The sequence below is a fragment of the Myodes glareolus genome, chromosome 26, assembly GCF_982192425.1.
Source record: "Myodes glareolus chromosome 26, mMyoGla1.1, whole genome shotgun sequence".
Classification (NCBI taxonomy): Eukaryota; Metazoa; Chordata; class Mammalia; order Rodentia; family Cricetidae; genus Myodes; species Myodes glareolus.
In genome coordinates this window covers 13,134,292-13,151,410 of record NC_142051.1, presented here as the reverse complement: position 1 = coordinate 13,151,410, position 17,119 = coordinate 13,134,292, and the positions used below count along the sequence as shown (strand labels likewise).

The 17,119-nt window shown below is 40.7% G+C and overlaps 1 protein-coding gene across 1 annotated transcript in view; it reads right to left on the bottom strand.

The window, feature by feature from the left end:
- Sarnp (SAP domain containing ribonucleoprotein) overlaps positions 1-17,119 on the bottom strand; it is a 57,545-nt gene that overhangs the window by 30,998 nt on the left and 9,428 nt on the right. The window contains exons 3-7 of the mRNA XM_048418178.2: positions 13,994-14,040; positions 11,802-11,869; positions 3,705-3,756; positions 1,604-1,677; positions 1,112-1,140 (exon numbers count right to left, since the gene is read on the bottom strand). Of these exons, the coding sequence (XP_048274135.1) occupies positions 1,112-1,140; positions 1,604-1,677; positions 3,705-3,756; positions 11,802-11,869; positions 13,994-14,040 (270 nt within the window). The remainder of the gene's footprint in view (positions 1-1,111; positions 1,141-1,603; positions 1,678-3,704; positions 3,757-11,801; positions 11,870-13,993; positions 14,041-17,119) is intronic.

Below are 17,119 nucleotides of genomic sequence, written 5' to 3'. Positions count from 1 at the left end.
CGTCTGGCTTATTTTGTAGTTCTAATATGTCAGAATGTATAAATAACACTGCAAATGTTACTTATATTGACCAGGTTACTTTATTGACCAGGTTTCCTTTTCAAATTAATTTTAGTTTTCTTGGAGAAAAGTTGTTCTTTATATTGCTTTGTTTTCATGGTATTTTGAGACAGGATCTCTCTACATAGTGCTGTCTATCCTGGAGCTCAGACATTCACCTGCCTCTGCCTCCCAAGTCCTGGGATTAAAGTATTCTACTGCGCCCAGTTTAAGACAGTTTTTTTTACTACACAGCTAAGGCTGGATTTCAACTAGCATTCTCTTCCATCAGTCCCAGTGCTAGGATTGGAGGACTACATTGCTATACCCTATCTTAAAATATTATATTTTGTATGTATATGGGAGGCCAGAGGACAATCTCTGGCATGGGTCTTCAGGCTCTTTTCACTTTGTTTTGTTGAGACAGGTCTCTCATCGGCTTAAAGTTCACCAATTAGGCAGGATGGATGATCAGAAGGTCCCAGGTGTCCCCGTCTCTGCCTGCTCAGCCCTAGGATTATAAGTACACGCCACCATATCCTGATTTTAACATCCGGGTTCTAGGGCTCAAACTAGAACCTCAAGCACCTTAACCACTAAGCCACCTCCTCAGCCCTTAAATACCAGTTTAACATTCTTCATAGTCTGCTATTTTTTCCAACTATTAATCAATATATATGATGTCAATATAAGCCTCACAGCTAAGTCTATCAAAGCTTACTTCTTTCTTAAGTTCTTCAAAGTAAAACTGTGGCGTTAAATATAGTCTTCTTCACTTTAGTACTTAGGTTAGCTCAGAGTTCTGAAAAAGTACACAATTTTAGGCTAATAAGACACAAAATTAGGTAAACAAGGTACTAGAAATTCCTCAGATCTTCTAAGAAAGGAAAACAAATGGTAAGATCTCCTCGCTCATAATTTCAGAATCTTCTCTTATATTCCTGAGCTCTTAAGGATGTAAATGCTGTAACTCTCTTAAGGGTTTCTAGATCTAACAAATTTAATTTAGAGGAAAGAAATCTATTGTCAGAAAAGAAAGTAAACTTTCTCAGAAGAACCTCTGCATTCTCACCTTTTGTTGGAATAGAAGAAATTCCAAACCTGTAGGAAGAAAAGACAAGCTACATTTTAGGAAGCTGTTCACACTCTTAGTTGTCTATGTCCGTGTCAAGGGTACATGACACTTCTTCCTTGTGATCTCAAACTTTGCAATCATTAGCTAATTCTAACAGCCCCATGAAAGAGGGTCAGTTTACTTTCCTTCTCACCAACAGTCCAAGAGTACACTAAAAGAAGTCCTCAGACTCAGAAGCAGCTGTCAGTTCCTGACTTTTACCTATCATAAAAACCCTAACCGATGATGACAAACCTAACGCACAGCTTCTATATTCAAATCAGCAGAAATGTTCTGACTACGGCCCAAACTGTGTTCAGTAATTTTAATGAGAACACTGTTCCACTTAAATCAACAATTATATCTAGAAACAAAGGTCTGACCTTTATAACATCTGATCTGATCTTTATGACATCTCTACCTTGTGTCCGAAGGGCTAGAAACACTCACCTAGCTGCCCGCGCAGCCTTCTTACTCTCCAAGCTTACAGGTACATTGAATCGTTCAGCTCTCTTCTGCATTCTCTATGTGATAATAAATGAAAATGAAGAGAAACTGTAATTCCTTGTTTAAGAAAACATTGGTTAGGGTCATTTCTTAAGGTCTAAATGAAAACAAGACTACATCGGTAGTATTCTTAGGTTTATCACAACAACTATTTTCAGAAAGCAAACACACACACAAACAATTATTACATTCACATTCTCAAAAACAAAAAGAATAATTCTTTTACACAAACCCCAAAACACAAAAGTTATATTTGGTTGCCCTGTAAAAAAGATCAAAAGAACATCTAGGTCCCAGTACAGAAACACTACTTCACTGAATTATAAAATAATTGAATAAATTTCTACTTTTGAGTAGAAAGATTAAAGATGCATGTTTTTAATCCCAGCACTTGGGAGGCAGAGGCAACTGGATCTTTGAGTTCAAGGCTAGCCTGGTCTACAGGGCAAGTTTCAGGTTAGCCAGGGCTACACAGAGAAACACTGTCTCAAAAAACCAAACCAAACAAACAAAAAAACCTCTACTTTGGAAATACAAAGCTGAACACAAGATTTCAAATGAAACCTGTTCTTATACATCTTGAGATAAGAATCCAAAGAAACTTCACTCTCACCAGCTACCAGCTACAATTTACAGGGAACATCTACCACTGCTACTTTTCCAAGACACAATCCTCTCAAACTCCAAGCCTATGCCTGTAACGTTCCTATGAAGACCACACTGGTATATTTAACAGATGACAGTTTTAACTGTTCACTATGCCAGCCCAAATATCTTCCCAAGTAGGCAGAGAAAAAAATATTAGTCAATATTTTTACATTTATTTATTTTTAATTTTGCATGTATACACAGATATACGCATCTATGCTACAACATATGGAACTCAGCTCGTTCTCTTCCAATACGTGGTTCTGGGGGATCAAACCCCAGGTTGTCAAGCTTTAGCCCAAAGCACCTTTACTTACAAAGCCAATTTAACAGTACTAAAAGAAAAATATTGAATGATGTGGACAGAAGAAAGGGTACCTAGAGACCCAGCATCTGGGAGGCTGAATGATACGGGATTCCCCTCTGTATGCTGTGAATACCACTGGTTAATAAAGAAACTGCCTTGGCCTGTTGATAGGGCAGAACTTAGGTAGGCGGAGAAAACTTCACTGAATGCTAGGAGGAAGGAGGCAGAGTCAGGGAGAAGCCATGGAGCTGCCTACAAAGACAGACAAGCTGAAACTTGGCTGGTAGACCACAAACTTGTGGTGATGCACAGATTAATGAAGATGGGTTAAATCAAGATGCAAGAGTTAGCATATAGGAAGCCAGAACTAATGGACCAAGCAGTGATTTAAATAATATGCTTTCTGGGTGATTATTTCAGGGCTGAGCAGCTGGGAACTAGCGACCTATTACAACAGCTGAAACAGAAGGATTATGTTGGAGGCTAGCCTAAGTTACACAGTAAGATGTTGTTTCAAAAACACAAAAAGAATCGAAATGGGGACTCAGTGGATAAAAGAGCATGCTGTGCAAGTCTAATAACCTGAGCTAGAATGCCCCAGAATCACAGAACCATGGACAAAGCCAAATGTTCTAGTACACATCTGTAAACCAAGCATTCCTGTTGTAAGATGGTGGAGACCTGCTGAAAGCTCATGGGTCAGTTAGCCCTGGAAGATAGTTCAGTGGGAAAGTTGTTTGCTGCCAAGCCAGATGACCAAGTTTGGTCTCTGGAACCCACATGCTAGAAAAAGAGAACCAATTCCCCCAACTTATTTTCTGACCTACACATGCACACACATGCGTGCACACATGTGTGCGTGTGTGCAAACACACCACTGATAAATAAAAAGCAATTTTAAAAAATGTTTTTAAAAGAGACATAGAGAGACTCCTACTGCAACAGAGTAGAAGGCAAACACTGACTCTGGAAAATTGTCCTCCTACCTCCCCATGTGTACCATGGCATTCATGCATCCACATCCCCACCAGCACCCCAATAAAGATTTTAAAAAAGAATGAGACAGGGATCACAACTAAGAAAACTTACTTCGGTCTGAGGTATTCCAGATGTAATTTTTACCACCTTCTTTTCTGATGCCCTACAAAAGATTTTTAAAAATCAGAAAACTGCTATTTTAAACCAAAACCTTAGAACTGGGTAAGAACTGGGTAAGAATTCACCTGAGTCCTTGTCCTCTGCCCCATATGCGTCTACCACCCCTTAATATAAAGAAACATCAAACTCATAGAAACTCTGGTTCCTTGAACGCTTTTCTACTGAGATTAAAAAAATTAAAATAAAACTAAGCTACTTAACTATAAGAATATAATCAGCAAAGAAGTCAGGGATCATTCCATTTGCTTTTAGGAACTTTACAGCTACTTCTGAACTAAGAATTCTCTCTCCAACCTTCAATTAAATAGAAGCTCTCAACTTTCACCAGAATTTAACCAGTGATGTACAAACCTTGATTTCCTTCTTTTTAAGTCCCTACTACTCCCGTGGGATTTTAGCCCTAGCTAAAACACTCAAAGCAGAACAAATAAAAATGCCACAGGAAGTGGGAAGAAAAAAGGCTAAGGACATGGGGTGTTGAGTTAGGAAAACACGGTGAGTTACTGGTCAAAAGGTTAAAGAGAAAACAAAAGAAGGGGACCACAGGGGCAGGAGACAAAGTTCGGAAGTCCTCAGGATAAATGGAAGGGCATTAACTCTCCAACAAACAACTCCCATAAAACCGTGGGTCATAACCAGTCTCATTAAAGTCCCTTATTTAGAGACATGGGCAGCTTTTGTTCCAATATCCCAAACACTTTTCCCATTTGATGTCCTGAAAGGTAGTAATGGTTTAATGACATTTTCAGAGGAAGCAATTCTGGAGCCTGAGCTGACTATGCCCTCCAATCCTTTTGTTGGAAGTTCTCAGACCAACAGGCGAGCAACAGATGCCCCCTACTGACCATAACTAAGTCCTACGTTAGTTACCTTGACTGGAGTCGGGGGCGGGCTTAAAACTAGAACTAGAACTGTATTCACATATAACTTCAGACCAATGATGCAAAGAGGTTTCCTTTTGGATATACAAGGGATTCAAATCAGCCCAGGAATACTAAGAATGTTTAAGAAATTTCGCCAACCAACCATCTTCTCGTTGCTGTTGTCTGAGACATGGCTTCTCCCATGAGATCAAAGCTATCTTCAAATTCCTAATCCCCTTGCTTCCACCTCTCATTACATATGTACACCACACACTCCCCTACTTTTCTTCTAAGATAGAGTCTCATCTTGTAACTCCGGCTGGTCTTGATCTGCTACCCTCTGCTTCATGAGTGCTGGAATTAAAAGCAAGGCCACAGCCAGACACGGTGACATTTGTAGACAAGTCTACATTTGAGAGGCAGAGGCAAGAGAATCTCTGTGAGTTCAAGGCCAGATTGGTTTACATACCAAATTCCAGGGCAATCAGATCTATATAGGTCAGGTCTATATAGAGACCCTGTCTCAAAAAACAAACAAACAAAAAGGCATGGGCAACTAGACCAAACAGAACTGTTCTTTTAATGACATTCAAGTAAAACAAATTTCTGTGACATTCTTCCTGATTAAGACAGAGGAGCAAAAGCCAAGCATGGTGGCAGACACCTTTTAAATCTCAAGGCTTGGGAGGCAGGGGAAGACGGAGGAGGTCTTCTCCATCAACCACAGGAAAATGACCGCCACATTCTCACCTAGTTTGTTCTTGGTTGTTTTTGAGACAGCATCTCAAGTAACCAAGGATGACACAGGCCTCCACCTCTCTCATTTTGGGATTATAAACATCCAACACTGCATCAGGTTTTACAAAGGGCTGGGGACTCAACCCAGGGTTCTGTACAGACTAGACAAACACTCTATCATCTAAATTACAATCTCAGCCTCCATGTACACATCTTGAAAAAGAATCATTACAGTAGACCTAAAAGTAGAAAGGGAACCCTCATATTATATACCAATTCCTTTGGTCACAACTAAACTCAGGCAATAAATACACATCATATTCTCATAGGATTCATGGGGCATTTCTATTCTTCACTGACTTATTTCTCTATTTAGTCACATACAAAAAGCATTCCCCTAATGGTTTTGTATGTCAGGGTTCTCGAGAGTTACAGAACTTAAGGGTTGAAAATTTCTCTTTCATACAAATATATGTATATATTTTATAATATTAATAACATTATCAATACACACATACACACACAAGGAATTTATTGGAATGACTTACAGGCTGCAGTCCAACTAATCTAACAGTGGCTAGCTATGAACACAAATCCAAGAATCTAGTAGTTGCTCAGTCCCACTAGGCTGGGTGTCTCAGCCGATCTTCTGTATGTGCTGGAATCCTGAAGTGGGCTCCAATGCCAGTAAAGGAATGGATATGCTGGCAAGGCGAGGACAAGCAGGCAAGAACAAATGAACCCTTCTTCCACTGTCCTTATATAGGGTTCCATAAGGTGTGACCAAGATTAAAGGCGTGCCTTCCCACCTCAAGATGTGTATTAAAAGGTGTGTGTCTTCCAATCGCAAGACCTAGACCACAAGTGTGCCTTGCATTTCTGGATTATAGTTCATTCCAGATATAGTCAAGTTGACAACCAAGAATAGCTATCACCGTCCATCCCTTGTCAACTTGACACACAATCATTCTCCTTAGGTCATGGTCATGATTAATTTCCAAATGAAAACAACCAGATCAAAATAACACCTAAACATATCTATCCTATGTACAATCGCAAACACATTATAAATTTAGGCTAGGTGGCAATGGCCCTTGAGAAACATTCTTTTAGTATCTCAAAGTTAAACATGACAACCATTGATATTCTCCTCACACTCAAGAAATGGGAAATAAACACAAGTATCTGTACAAATGCATTCTTAATAAAACATAACAGAAGAACTCATGTCCATTATAATCCTCATTTCTGTGGCTAGTTACATGGCCTCCATTCTGTATTTCCTCCACCCTCTGCAAGTACCTCAGCAGGTCTTGGCTCTTTTCATTCTTGATAGGTCTATGCCCTTTGTCATTCTGCCCGGATTAGGCTGTTGTAACTTCCTATTAACTTCAACCAAGGAGCATGGTAGCACCAAAAGATGCCCTAAAGTACCTCCTACACTCCAAACATAATTCTTACCTCCATCATGGAGAGACAATCCAATTTCCCCATAATAATCTAACATTGTTATTCCTTTCTTAGCCTGTTGATTTAAGAATGTTAGAGCCCAAAGTGACCAGGAGGAAGTCTGAGTTTCCAGTTCAAAGGAATGTTTGTTGTGTCCCCCCAAGTGGAAACCAAAACTTATGGACCAGCAGAACTTAGGGAACAGAAAGTAAAAACGTTCCTAGTGGGTCACTAGGGGTATAGTGAGTGGAAATACTCCCTTTTCCATCCCTTGATTCCTTGACCCATGGTTCTTGGCTACAGGAGAAACCATACCATATGTTGAACATTGTTTCAAAGCATATACTGCCTTCTGGAGAACCCTGCCCCAGCTCTCCATGCTGCTGCTACCTAACTGGTGTTGTAACTGCGTCTTCAAAAGGCATTCCATCTTTCTGTCAGGCCAGCTGTTTCAGGATGGTGGGGAACATGGAAAGACCAGTGGATTACATGATCATGGGCCCTCTGTGGCACTTCTTTGGTGTGAACTGAGTTTCCTGGTCAGAAGCAATACTATATTGGATACATATGTCAGTGGATAAAGAGTTCTTTAAGTTCATAGATGGTGGTTTTGGCTTCATTACATGAAAGAAAAACAAATCCATAACCAGAATAAGTATCTACTCCAGTAAGGACAAAGCATTGTCCCTTCTACAGAGGAAGTGGTCCAATGCAGTCAACCTGCAACGAGGTCACTGGCTGGCCTCCCCAGGAAATGGTGCCATATCTGAGGCTCAGTGTTGGTCTCTGCTGTTGGCAGATCTGGCACTCAGCAGCAGCTGCAGCCAGAATAGCCTTGGTGAATAGAAGTCCATGTTGTTGAGCCCAAGCAAAGACCCTATCTCTTCCACCATGGACACTTTGTTCACGGGTCCATTGGGCAATAAAGGAATGGCTGAGGATAGGGGCTGACTGTCCACAGAATGGGTCATCCTATCTATGTGATTACTGAACTCTTCCTCAGCTTAAATCACCTTTTGATGAGCATTCACATGGGACACAAGTATCTTCACATCCTTTGCTCATTTGGAGAGATCTAGCCATACTTCTTCCCCAGATGTTTTCCTCACCAGTTTTCGAATCATGCTCTTTCCAAGTCCCTGACCATCCAGCCAGTCCATTGGCTACAGCCCACGAATCAGGATCTGGCCATTTCTCCTTTCAAACTCCAATACCATGTGTATTGCCCAAAGTTCTGTCCAATGTAAACATTTCCTTTTGCCAGTATCTTTCAGAGTTGTCCCACAAAGGAGTTGTAATGCTGTAGCTGTCCACTTCTGGGTGGTGCCTGCATAATGTACAGAACCACCAGTAAACCAAGTCCTAGTCTTCTCTTCCTCAGTCAACTGATCATAGGCTACATACACCCCATGAGGCTACAGGTGCATGCTTGGCAGAAAGTCTGCCTTTATGCTGCCATGCTTCCTGCCATGATGATAATGAACTAAACCTCTAAACATAAGCAAGCCACAATTAAATGTTTTCTTTTATAAGAGTTACTGTGGTCATGGCGTCTCTTCACAGCAATAGAACATTGATAAAGATAGTAACTAATAGTTTTACAAATATTTGACAAAAATCTATCAAAATGATAAATATACATTCTGTGTAACACAGTAAATATTCCAGTACAAATTTATTTTCTGGATGTGACTTACGTAATTATAATAATAGTTAGATAAGGACATATTGTTTTTATAAATAATGTAAATGTTTATCAACAGGCAACCGACTATTTAAAGTACTATTCCTCCAATGAACAGAATAAACAGAATATACCAATTGTAGTCACATGTGGTTGCTCACATAGATAATCCTAGCATTTAGGACTTAATGTTCAAAGTAATTCTTGACTAAATCGGCAAGTTCCACACCAGCCTGAGCTATTACATCAGACCCAGAGGAGAAGGGAATAATTACTAGAAAGGATAAAGTTTCAAAGTTAATAGTCATTATATCTGGATGATAAGTACAAGAGGGTCCATGATATCATTCTCTTAACTTCTAAATTATTTACTTGTACTTTCCTTTAACAAGCTTAAAAAAAAAAAAACTTACCACTTCCTAGAACAATCAACATACGGTTGATTAAAATAGATTACAATTATGTCCAACATATAAAATTTAAATAAATTATTATCAATGTAATATAAAACAATTTCCAGATAGAAAAGAAAAATCAAGAAACTATGTGCACAGCATCTAAACATGCATCCACACATTCATACAGACATCCACACACTCCATGTTAAACTATGTTCACAGCACCTAAACATGCATCCACACATTCATACAGATACCCATACACTCCATGTTAAACACATGAGCAAAGCACCTAAACATACATCCACACATTCACATACAGACACCTACACACTCCCTGTTAAACACATGAGCAAATCACTTAAACATACATCCACACAGTCACATACACACTCCCTGTTAAAAACATGAACAAAGCACCTAAACATACATCCATACGCTCACATACAAACACCCACACACTCCGTTAAAAACATGAGCAAAGCACCTAAACATGCATCCACACATTCACATACAGACACCCACACACTTGATGTTAAACAACTCATCAAAAAAACTACTAAAAACCTTTGTAAAGTTTCATGGAATGTGTTCAATTTCCTTTTTCTTAAATAAGATTCACTGTATGTGTTTGAGTATTTTGCCTGCCTTTTTCTTAAATAAGATTCACTGTATGTATTTGAGTGTATATACATGTATATAGTGCCTGCGAAGAGCAGAAGAGGGCACTGTATTCTCTGGAACTAGAATCACTCAGGCTGTGAGCTGCTATGTAGGTGCTGAGAACCAAACCCAGTCTTCTAGAAGAGTAGAACATACTCTTATCATTGACCATCTCGTCAATGCATACACTGCCTGTTTTAGTTTTTCTTTGGTTTGTGTGTGTGTGTGCTAAGGGATCATATACAAGGCGCTTCACTACTAAGCCATATACCTAGCCCCTCTGTTTGCAACTTTACACTCTTCTATGATCTATTTAACACCCTCCCTTCCTCCCTGCCCCTCTCTCTGGGTATATTTTGCATATTAAAGGTTTTGGTCTAGTCCCGCTACCCTAAAAGTTGGGAATTAAACACAAGGTCTTACACATATCAAGGTGCCCTCCACCACTGACCTACATTCCCAGGTTCATACACTGCCTTTGTAACATAATGCACCTAACAAAACTATAGGCACACACCTGTAACACCAAAAACACTCAGGGGGCAGGGGAGGATAACTGAGTTCTACAGCCTGCTGAGCTACACAGAAGTCCAGTCTCAAAACCAATGACACCACTCTGAAGAACAAAAATGGCACAAGGGCTCCACATTTTAACGTCCCAAAGTGCAAAATGGCTAAAAATTTGTAAAAGGAGCCCCAATAAATATTTATGACTAGCCTTGTAAAGTAAGTTAAACAAATCAAAACCTACTTTCTACTCCAGTATTTTGTCTTCTTTTCCTCCACTATAAATCATAGATCAGAGGTAAACTTACATGAGCTACAGCATGTCAATTTCTCCCTCTTACAAAAGTCCTTACACACAATTTCATACTTTTCTACAGAAGTAAAAAGTTTTCTGTAAAAGTATAAAATTCTACGAATAAGGGTTTGCAGGAATGACTGTCCATAGAAGAGCATGCCTTTAATCCCAGCACTCTGGAGGCAGAGGCTGGTGGTAAAAGATTTTATAAAAATTTATACTGCACAGGGAATCATTGATTCTAATCAAATAATCTATTATGGTGCCTCACAAAAGAACAAAGGCTAAGAGAACTGAACAGTGCCTGCATTGAAGTTAACCTAGTTCTAATTACCTAATACATAGCCTAGAGAAAAACTCATTTTCTTCACTGGAAACATACCTAAAGCAGGCAAACCTTTCTAAAAATGCCTTACCTTATCAGAAATGAAGAGGTCAGGGGAATGTGTAACAAGGAAAACAGTGAAACTTTAAACCAATATTTTTTAAAGCACTATCCGGAAGGCTAGGTATTTAGTTGGTAAATGCTTGCCACACAAGCTGGAAGGACTAAGTTCAAGTTACAGTCTATCTGTGAAAAAGACACATGTTGAGGGCTGGAGAGATGGCTCAGAGGTTAAGAGCACTGGCTGTTCTTCCAGAGGTCCTGAGTTCAATTCCCAGCATCCACATGGTGGCTCACAACCATCTATCATGGGATCTGGTGCCCTCTTCTGACAGAATACTGTATACTTAATAAATAAATAAAATCTTTAAAAAAAAAAAAAAAAAGACAGATGTTGAGCTGGTGCCTAAGAGTTCAGCACTAGAAGGTGGAGACAAGAGACCCTTGGGACTTACTAGCAAGTCACTCTGATCAAATGGGTGTACTCCATGCCAGTAAGAGACCTGTTGTCAAAACCTAGGGAGTCAGGCACACACCTTTAATCCCTGAAACTTAGGAGGCAGAGGAAAGAAGATCTCTGAGATCAAAGGTCAGCTCGATCTACATAATAAGCTCCAGGTCAGCCAGGGCTATATAGTGAGACCCTACCTCACTGAAAAAAAAAAGAAAATAAAAGAAAAAAAAAGGAAAAAAGAAAAGAAAACTAAGATGGAGAGTAATTAAGGAAGACACCTGACATTATCTTCCATATATATAGTATGCACTAGCAAGTCAAAAATTAGAACTATCCACTCTTATTTAGATTATTAAAAAGGGCTGGCTGGCTGTGGTGGTATACACCATTAGTCCCAGCACTTGGGAGGCAGAGGCAGGTGGATCTCTGTGAGTTCCAGGACAGCCAAAGGTACAAAGAGAAACCCTGTCTCTTGGGAAAAGAAAGAGAGAGAGAGAGAGAGAGAGAGAGAGAGAGAGAGAGAGAGAGGAGGAAGGGAGGGAGGGAGGGAGGGAGGAACGGACGGACGGATGAAAGAAAGAATAATAATTACACATCAACGGTTTTTTCAGGAGGTTCTTCCTCTTTAACAGGCAGTTCTATGGGCTTTGGTTCTTCTTCCTAAAACCAAATGAAACAACATGGTTAACATAAATCAACATCCACTAAGAGCAAGGAGGTGATGGTGCAACACTTTTGATCCCAGCACTCGGGAGGCAGAGGCAGCCAGATCTCTGAGCTTGAAGCCAGCCTGGTCTACACAGAAAATCCCAGGACAAACAGAGCTACTGGAGGGGATGGGGGGAGATCCATAAAGAGAGACGACTTAGTATTTAAGAGAGAATATTAAATCTGTGGTGGTGGCAGCTTATGCCTTTAATCCCAACACTTGGGAGGCAGAGGCAGGTGGATCTCTGTGAGTTTGAGGCCATCCTGGTCTACAAAAAGACTTCCAGGACAGTTGGGGCTTTTAAGCAGAGAAACCCTACCCCCAATAAATAAATAAATAAATAAATAGAATAATTTTTAAAGTGTATATAGCTCTTCCAAGGACCCGAATTTGATTCCCAACACCTATTTCAGGAAGCTCATAACTGTCTCTGATTCCAGCTGCAGGAGAGTTGAGGCCTCTGCATCCATGTGCACATCACATACCCACACAATAAAAATAAAATAAGATCTTCAAAAAAAGTTTTAAAAACAGAGTCCCCATTAGGGCCAGCAAGATGGCTGGGCAGTAGGTGAGACTCTGGTAATACCAGCTCAAAATTCTGAGTTCAATCCTTCCTCAATCCAGGAATTAATTCTTCAGCAAGATGGATGGCTGAAACAAGAGAAGTATCTGGGAGCTTAAGGGTTAGCTAGCCTACACAACTCAGTAAAAGCAGTAAGAGAAAATCCTGCCTCAAACAAGATGGAAGTGTAGTGGAAGAGAGAACTAATTCCAAAAAGTTGTCCTTTCTACATGCTTACACATACTTTGTTTTTTAATTAAAAACAAGAACAGTTGGGCATAGTGTGCACACATTTATCCCAGCACTTGGGAGGCAGAGGCAGGCAGATCTCTATGAGTTCAAGGCCAGTCTGGTCTACATAGTGAGTTCTAGGACAGCCAGAGTAACACAGTTAGATCCTTTCTCGAAGAAACATCAAAAATAGTAGTAACAATACTTAACTTTAAGTGAGGCAGTGGTAACATACACTCTTAATTCCAGGACTCAGGAGGCAGAGACAGGCAGAGCTCTGTGAGTTCAAGGTCAGCCTGGCATACAAAGCTAGTTCCAGGACAGCCAAGGCTATACAGAGAAACCCTGTCTCAAAATGCAAAAAAGCAAACAAACAAACAAAAAACTCCAACAACAACAAAAATATCCACTTTTAAAAAAGATAAACTGAGTATGGCAGTGCTCAAGAAACAGGGATAGAAAAAATAAAAATTAAAGATGCAGAGATCCATAGCCAAGCACTAGGCTGAGCTCCGAGAGTCCAGTTGAAGAGAGGAAGGAATATACGAGCAAGGTAGTCAAGGGAACCCACAGAGACAGCTGACCTGAGCTAGTGGGAGTTCACGGACTCAAGTAGGGAGCCTACATGGGACCAACCTAGGCCTTCTACATGTGGGTGACAGTTGCGTAGCTCGGTCTGTTTGTGGGGCCCCTAGCAGTGGGATCACAACCTGTCCCTGGTGCATGAGCTGGCTTTTTGGAACCTATTCCCCATGCTGGGATGCCTTGTCCAATCTTGATGCAGGGGAAAGAGTTTAGTCCTGTCTCAACATGATGTGCCATGCTTTGTTGACTTCTATAGGAGACCTGCTCCTTTCTGAAGGGAGGAGGAAGGTGGAGAGAGGGAATAGGAGGAAAGGAGGGAGCAGAAATGGTGGCTGGTATATAAAAGAAGGGAAGAGGGGGGGAGAAGAGGGAAGGGAAGAAGGAATGAAAGGGAGAAAAGGAGAGGGGAGGGAAGGAAAAAGAAAAGCAAAAAGAAATTTAAAAAAAAGAAAGAACAGAAGTTCAGGTTATCCTTGTATATAGTGAATCTGAGGCCAGCCTGGGCTGAGACCCAAGCTCAAAAACATTAATTAAATATTAGAAAAATAAAGGAATACCCATCAAGAGACAACATAAGAATTCCAAAATAAACCAGTCTTTGATTCCTCTTAGGCACCTAAGAACTCAAAGGACTGATAATGCGCAATTTAGCCAAAGCGGTGTCACATTATCAAGCCAACCGTCCTCAACTCACCTCAGTCTCGTCTCCCAGTACATCTTCTTCATTTGCCTCCTCTTCAGCTAAAGAACATTAAAGTTAAAATATTCAGGTAAAGCCCTGCTATAAAACCATCTTGATCACTGTGATAAGAGTAAAATTACAACCTCTTTGCTTTCCCTAAATTATATTCAATAATGATGGCAAAACCAATCCTTTTAAGTCACATTTAGAGAAGATAAAACCAGATCTCTATCTAAAGTTAGTATAAAATTACATTCCATCTGAACTGAATAACTAAAAGCAATTAGGTTGTAATTAAGTCACACTATAATATTAATTTTAAAACTAACTGGACAGAGTATGGTGGTGTATGCCCTATAATCCCAGCATTTGGGAGACAGAGGCAAATAATCAGCAAATTCAAAGTCATTCTCAGTAACAGAGGCCAACTTAGGTTATATAACACCCTGTCTCAAATAAGCAACAAAAAAGGTGTGTGTGTGTGTGTGTGTGTGTGTGTGTATGCATGTGTGTGTAAAGATAACTCAGTCCAAGTCCCAGAACCCACATAAAAATGTCAAGCATGGGGGGGGGGGGCTGAAGAGATGGCTCAGTGGTTAAGAGCACTGACTGCTCTTCCAGAGGACCCGGGTTCAATTCCCAGCACCCAGATGGAAGCTCACAACTGTCTGAAGATCCAGTTGCAGGGAATCTGACACCTTCACACCGATGCACATAAAATAAAGTTAAATAAATCATAAAAAAAAAATGTCAAGCATGTGGTGGTAGTTCCTTGTAATGTCAGACCTTGGCAGCCAGGCAGAGCCAGAGGCTGACTAAAATGACAAGGTGGATAGCTCCTAACAGCAATTCTCACGGTTGACCTCTAGTGAGTTAGTGAGAGGGAGAGGGGACAGGCACATAAATAAAGAGTGTGTTACAGAATAATACAGAAAGTATCTCTGACAGTGATACAAGGTTGAAAGACGCCTCAGTCATTAGTTACTCACAAGCAAAATACCAGGGACTTAGTGGGGAAGGAGTTCCTTAAAAATTAAGCAAGCAAACACAATGGTACTGAGAGGTGACTCAGAAGTTCAGAGTACTTATTGCTAATTAGATCCCAGCACCTAAATCAGGCAACTCATACTACCTGCAATCTCAGCACCAAGGACTCTGACACCTTTTACTGGCTTCCTTGGATACACGCATGCACACACACACACACCAAAATAGGTGAAAAAATTATGTTCAAATTACACACTACTAAAGAACACCAAGGTGGAAAAACATAAAAGATCAATGACAAAGATATTTGTTTAAAACCAACAAGGTAGCCCCATGCCTGTAATTTGAGCACTTGAGGGGGGGGGCAGAATCAGGAACAAAGACAATCTAAACAGAAACATTTAAACTTTTTCACGGAGAAACGTATATTAAGACCAACAAATTAGCCAGGTGGTGGTGGCACACACCTTTAATCCCAGCACTTAGGAGGCAAAGGTAGACAATTCCAACAAGACCCTGTTCCCTTAAATTTCAGAGGACACTGTGGTTAAGTGCCCTGTCTCCAATTTCAGAAGAATGAGAATTCATGCTGGACTGGGAACCGCACATGCTTTCCTTCCTGACCCCTCCTCCCCAGGCTGCTCTGCCTTCTGTTTACACTAATTAGTCTTCTTCATCAATTTCCTTTCAATATATCCCCAATAACATATCAAAGCCTCTAAGCAAACCAATGAGCTAGTTGCTGCAGGACTACCAGCTGTTGGCCACAGAGCTGGAGGCGCAAGACTACCAAACATGTTTGGATGGTGAGAACCAGCAGCACCTCAGAGGTACCACCCGTGTCTCCTGAGTGTTAAGGTGATGCCATGATGATGGGAAAGAAACAGGTGCGTTAAGGTTCACTTATGTAAAGATAAGCTTAACTGATGATAAGGAGAAAGTGATTTGAGACATTTAAAAGAATGAAGCAATTGCCAGATTTATCTCATTGTGCTACTGTAATATTAAGATTCCAAAAGTTCATAGACTTAACCCATTAACCGATGGAATTTTAAAAGCTTAATCTAGCTCTGGCAAAACACTAAACATCATATCATCACTCACTATATGATCATAACTACAAGATGGGGATTTGATTAAATTCCCTTTGGCTGTTTTCTAACACTATAGACTTAAAAGGTGCTTTTCATTGTGCTAAAAACATGTCACAGTTTTCTGGATAGAAGGAAGAGTGTCAATGCTTCCAACCCAAATCATTTCCAGTGTGTGTATACTGCCATTTCTAATGTGCTTAAAACCTACCTTTTTACAAATCCAAAGAATTCTTGTAAGTTCCCAGGAAGTTGACTTGGATTTACTTCGAACAGGTCAGATGTGTACCCCTCGATTACCAGGACCTAAACCGCCTAAGCCTCCCCTCCCTCAGTTCCCAGAATCTAAGAAAATTGTTTCCCTACACTCAACCTTGTCCTCTGTTCTGTCAGCACTTCACCAAGTCTAAAAGGCACTAGACAGTTCCATGGAACCTGGACAGTGGTGAGACAACCAGCTACTCCAGGACATGGCCAGCTCCCCAGTTTTTTCCCCTCTCCCCAAGATCTCGATACCCACAAATCAGCAAGAACTCAGGGCCCTCATTTCCCTAACCTACCATGCCTAACTCCTCATCTTTTGTTTTTGGGTTTGTTTTATTTTGTTTTGTCTGTGGGTTTCCCTCTCCTCCTTCTACCCTCCCAAGAGAGGGTTTCTCTGTAGCTTTGGTGCCTGTCCTGGAACTCACTCTGTAGACCAGACTGGCCTCGAACTCACAGAGATCCCTGATTCTGTCTTCCAAGTGCTGGGATTAAAGGTGTGTGCCGCCACCAGCCAGTCCCACCTTTTTTAATAAATAAAAAGGGAGGAATGTTAACATCCTGGTACATCTGGCCCTGCACTTTGGGGGACCTGGCAGAGTGTGTCACCCCTGCACACATGACAGGCAGTTGCTGCACCCCCTTAAAAAGGTGAAGCTCTGCCTACTTCTCTCTATTCTCTTCCTCTCCCTTTCTCCCACCTGCCCCCTCCCCTCCCCTCTCTCTTCTCTTCAGCAGCTCCTGTACCTAGAGGCCCATCTCCCCCTCTTCTCCCTTTCTCCATTCCCTTTCCCTTAAT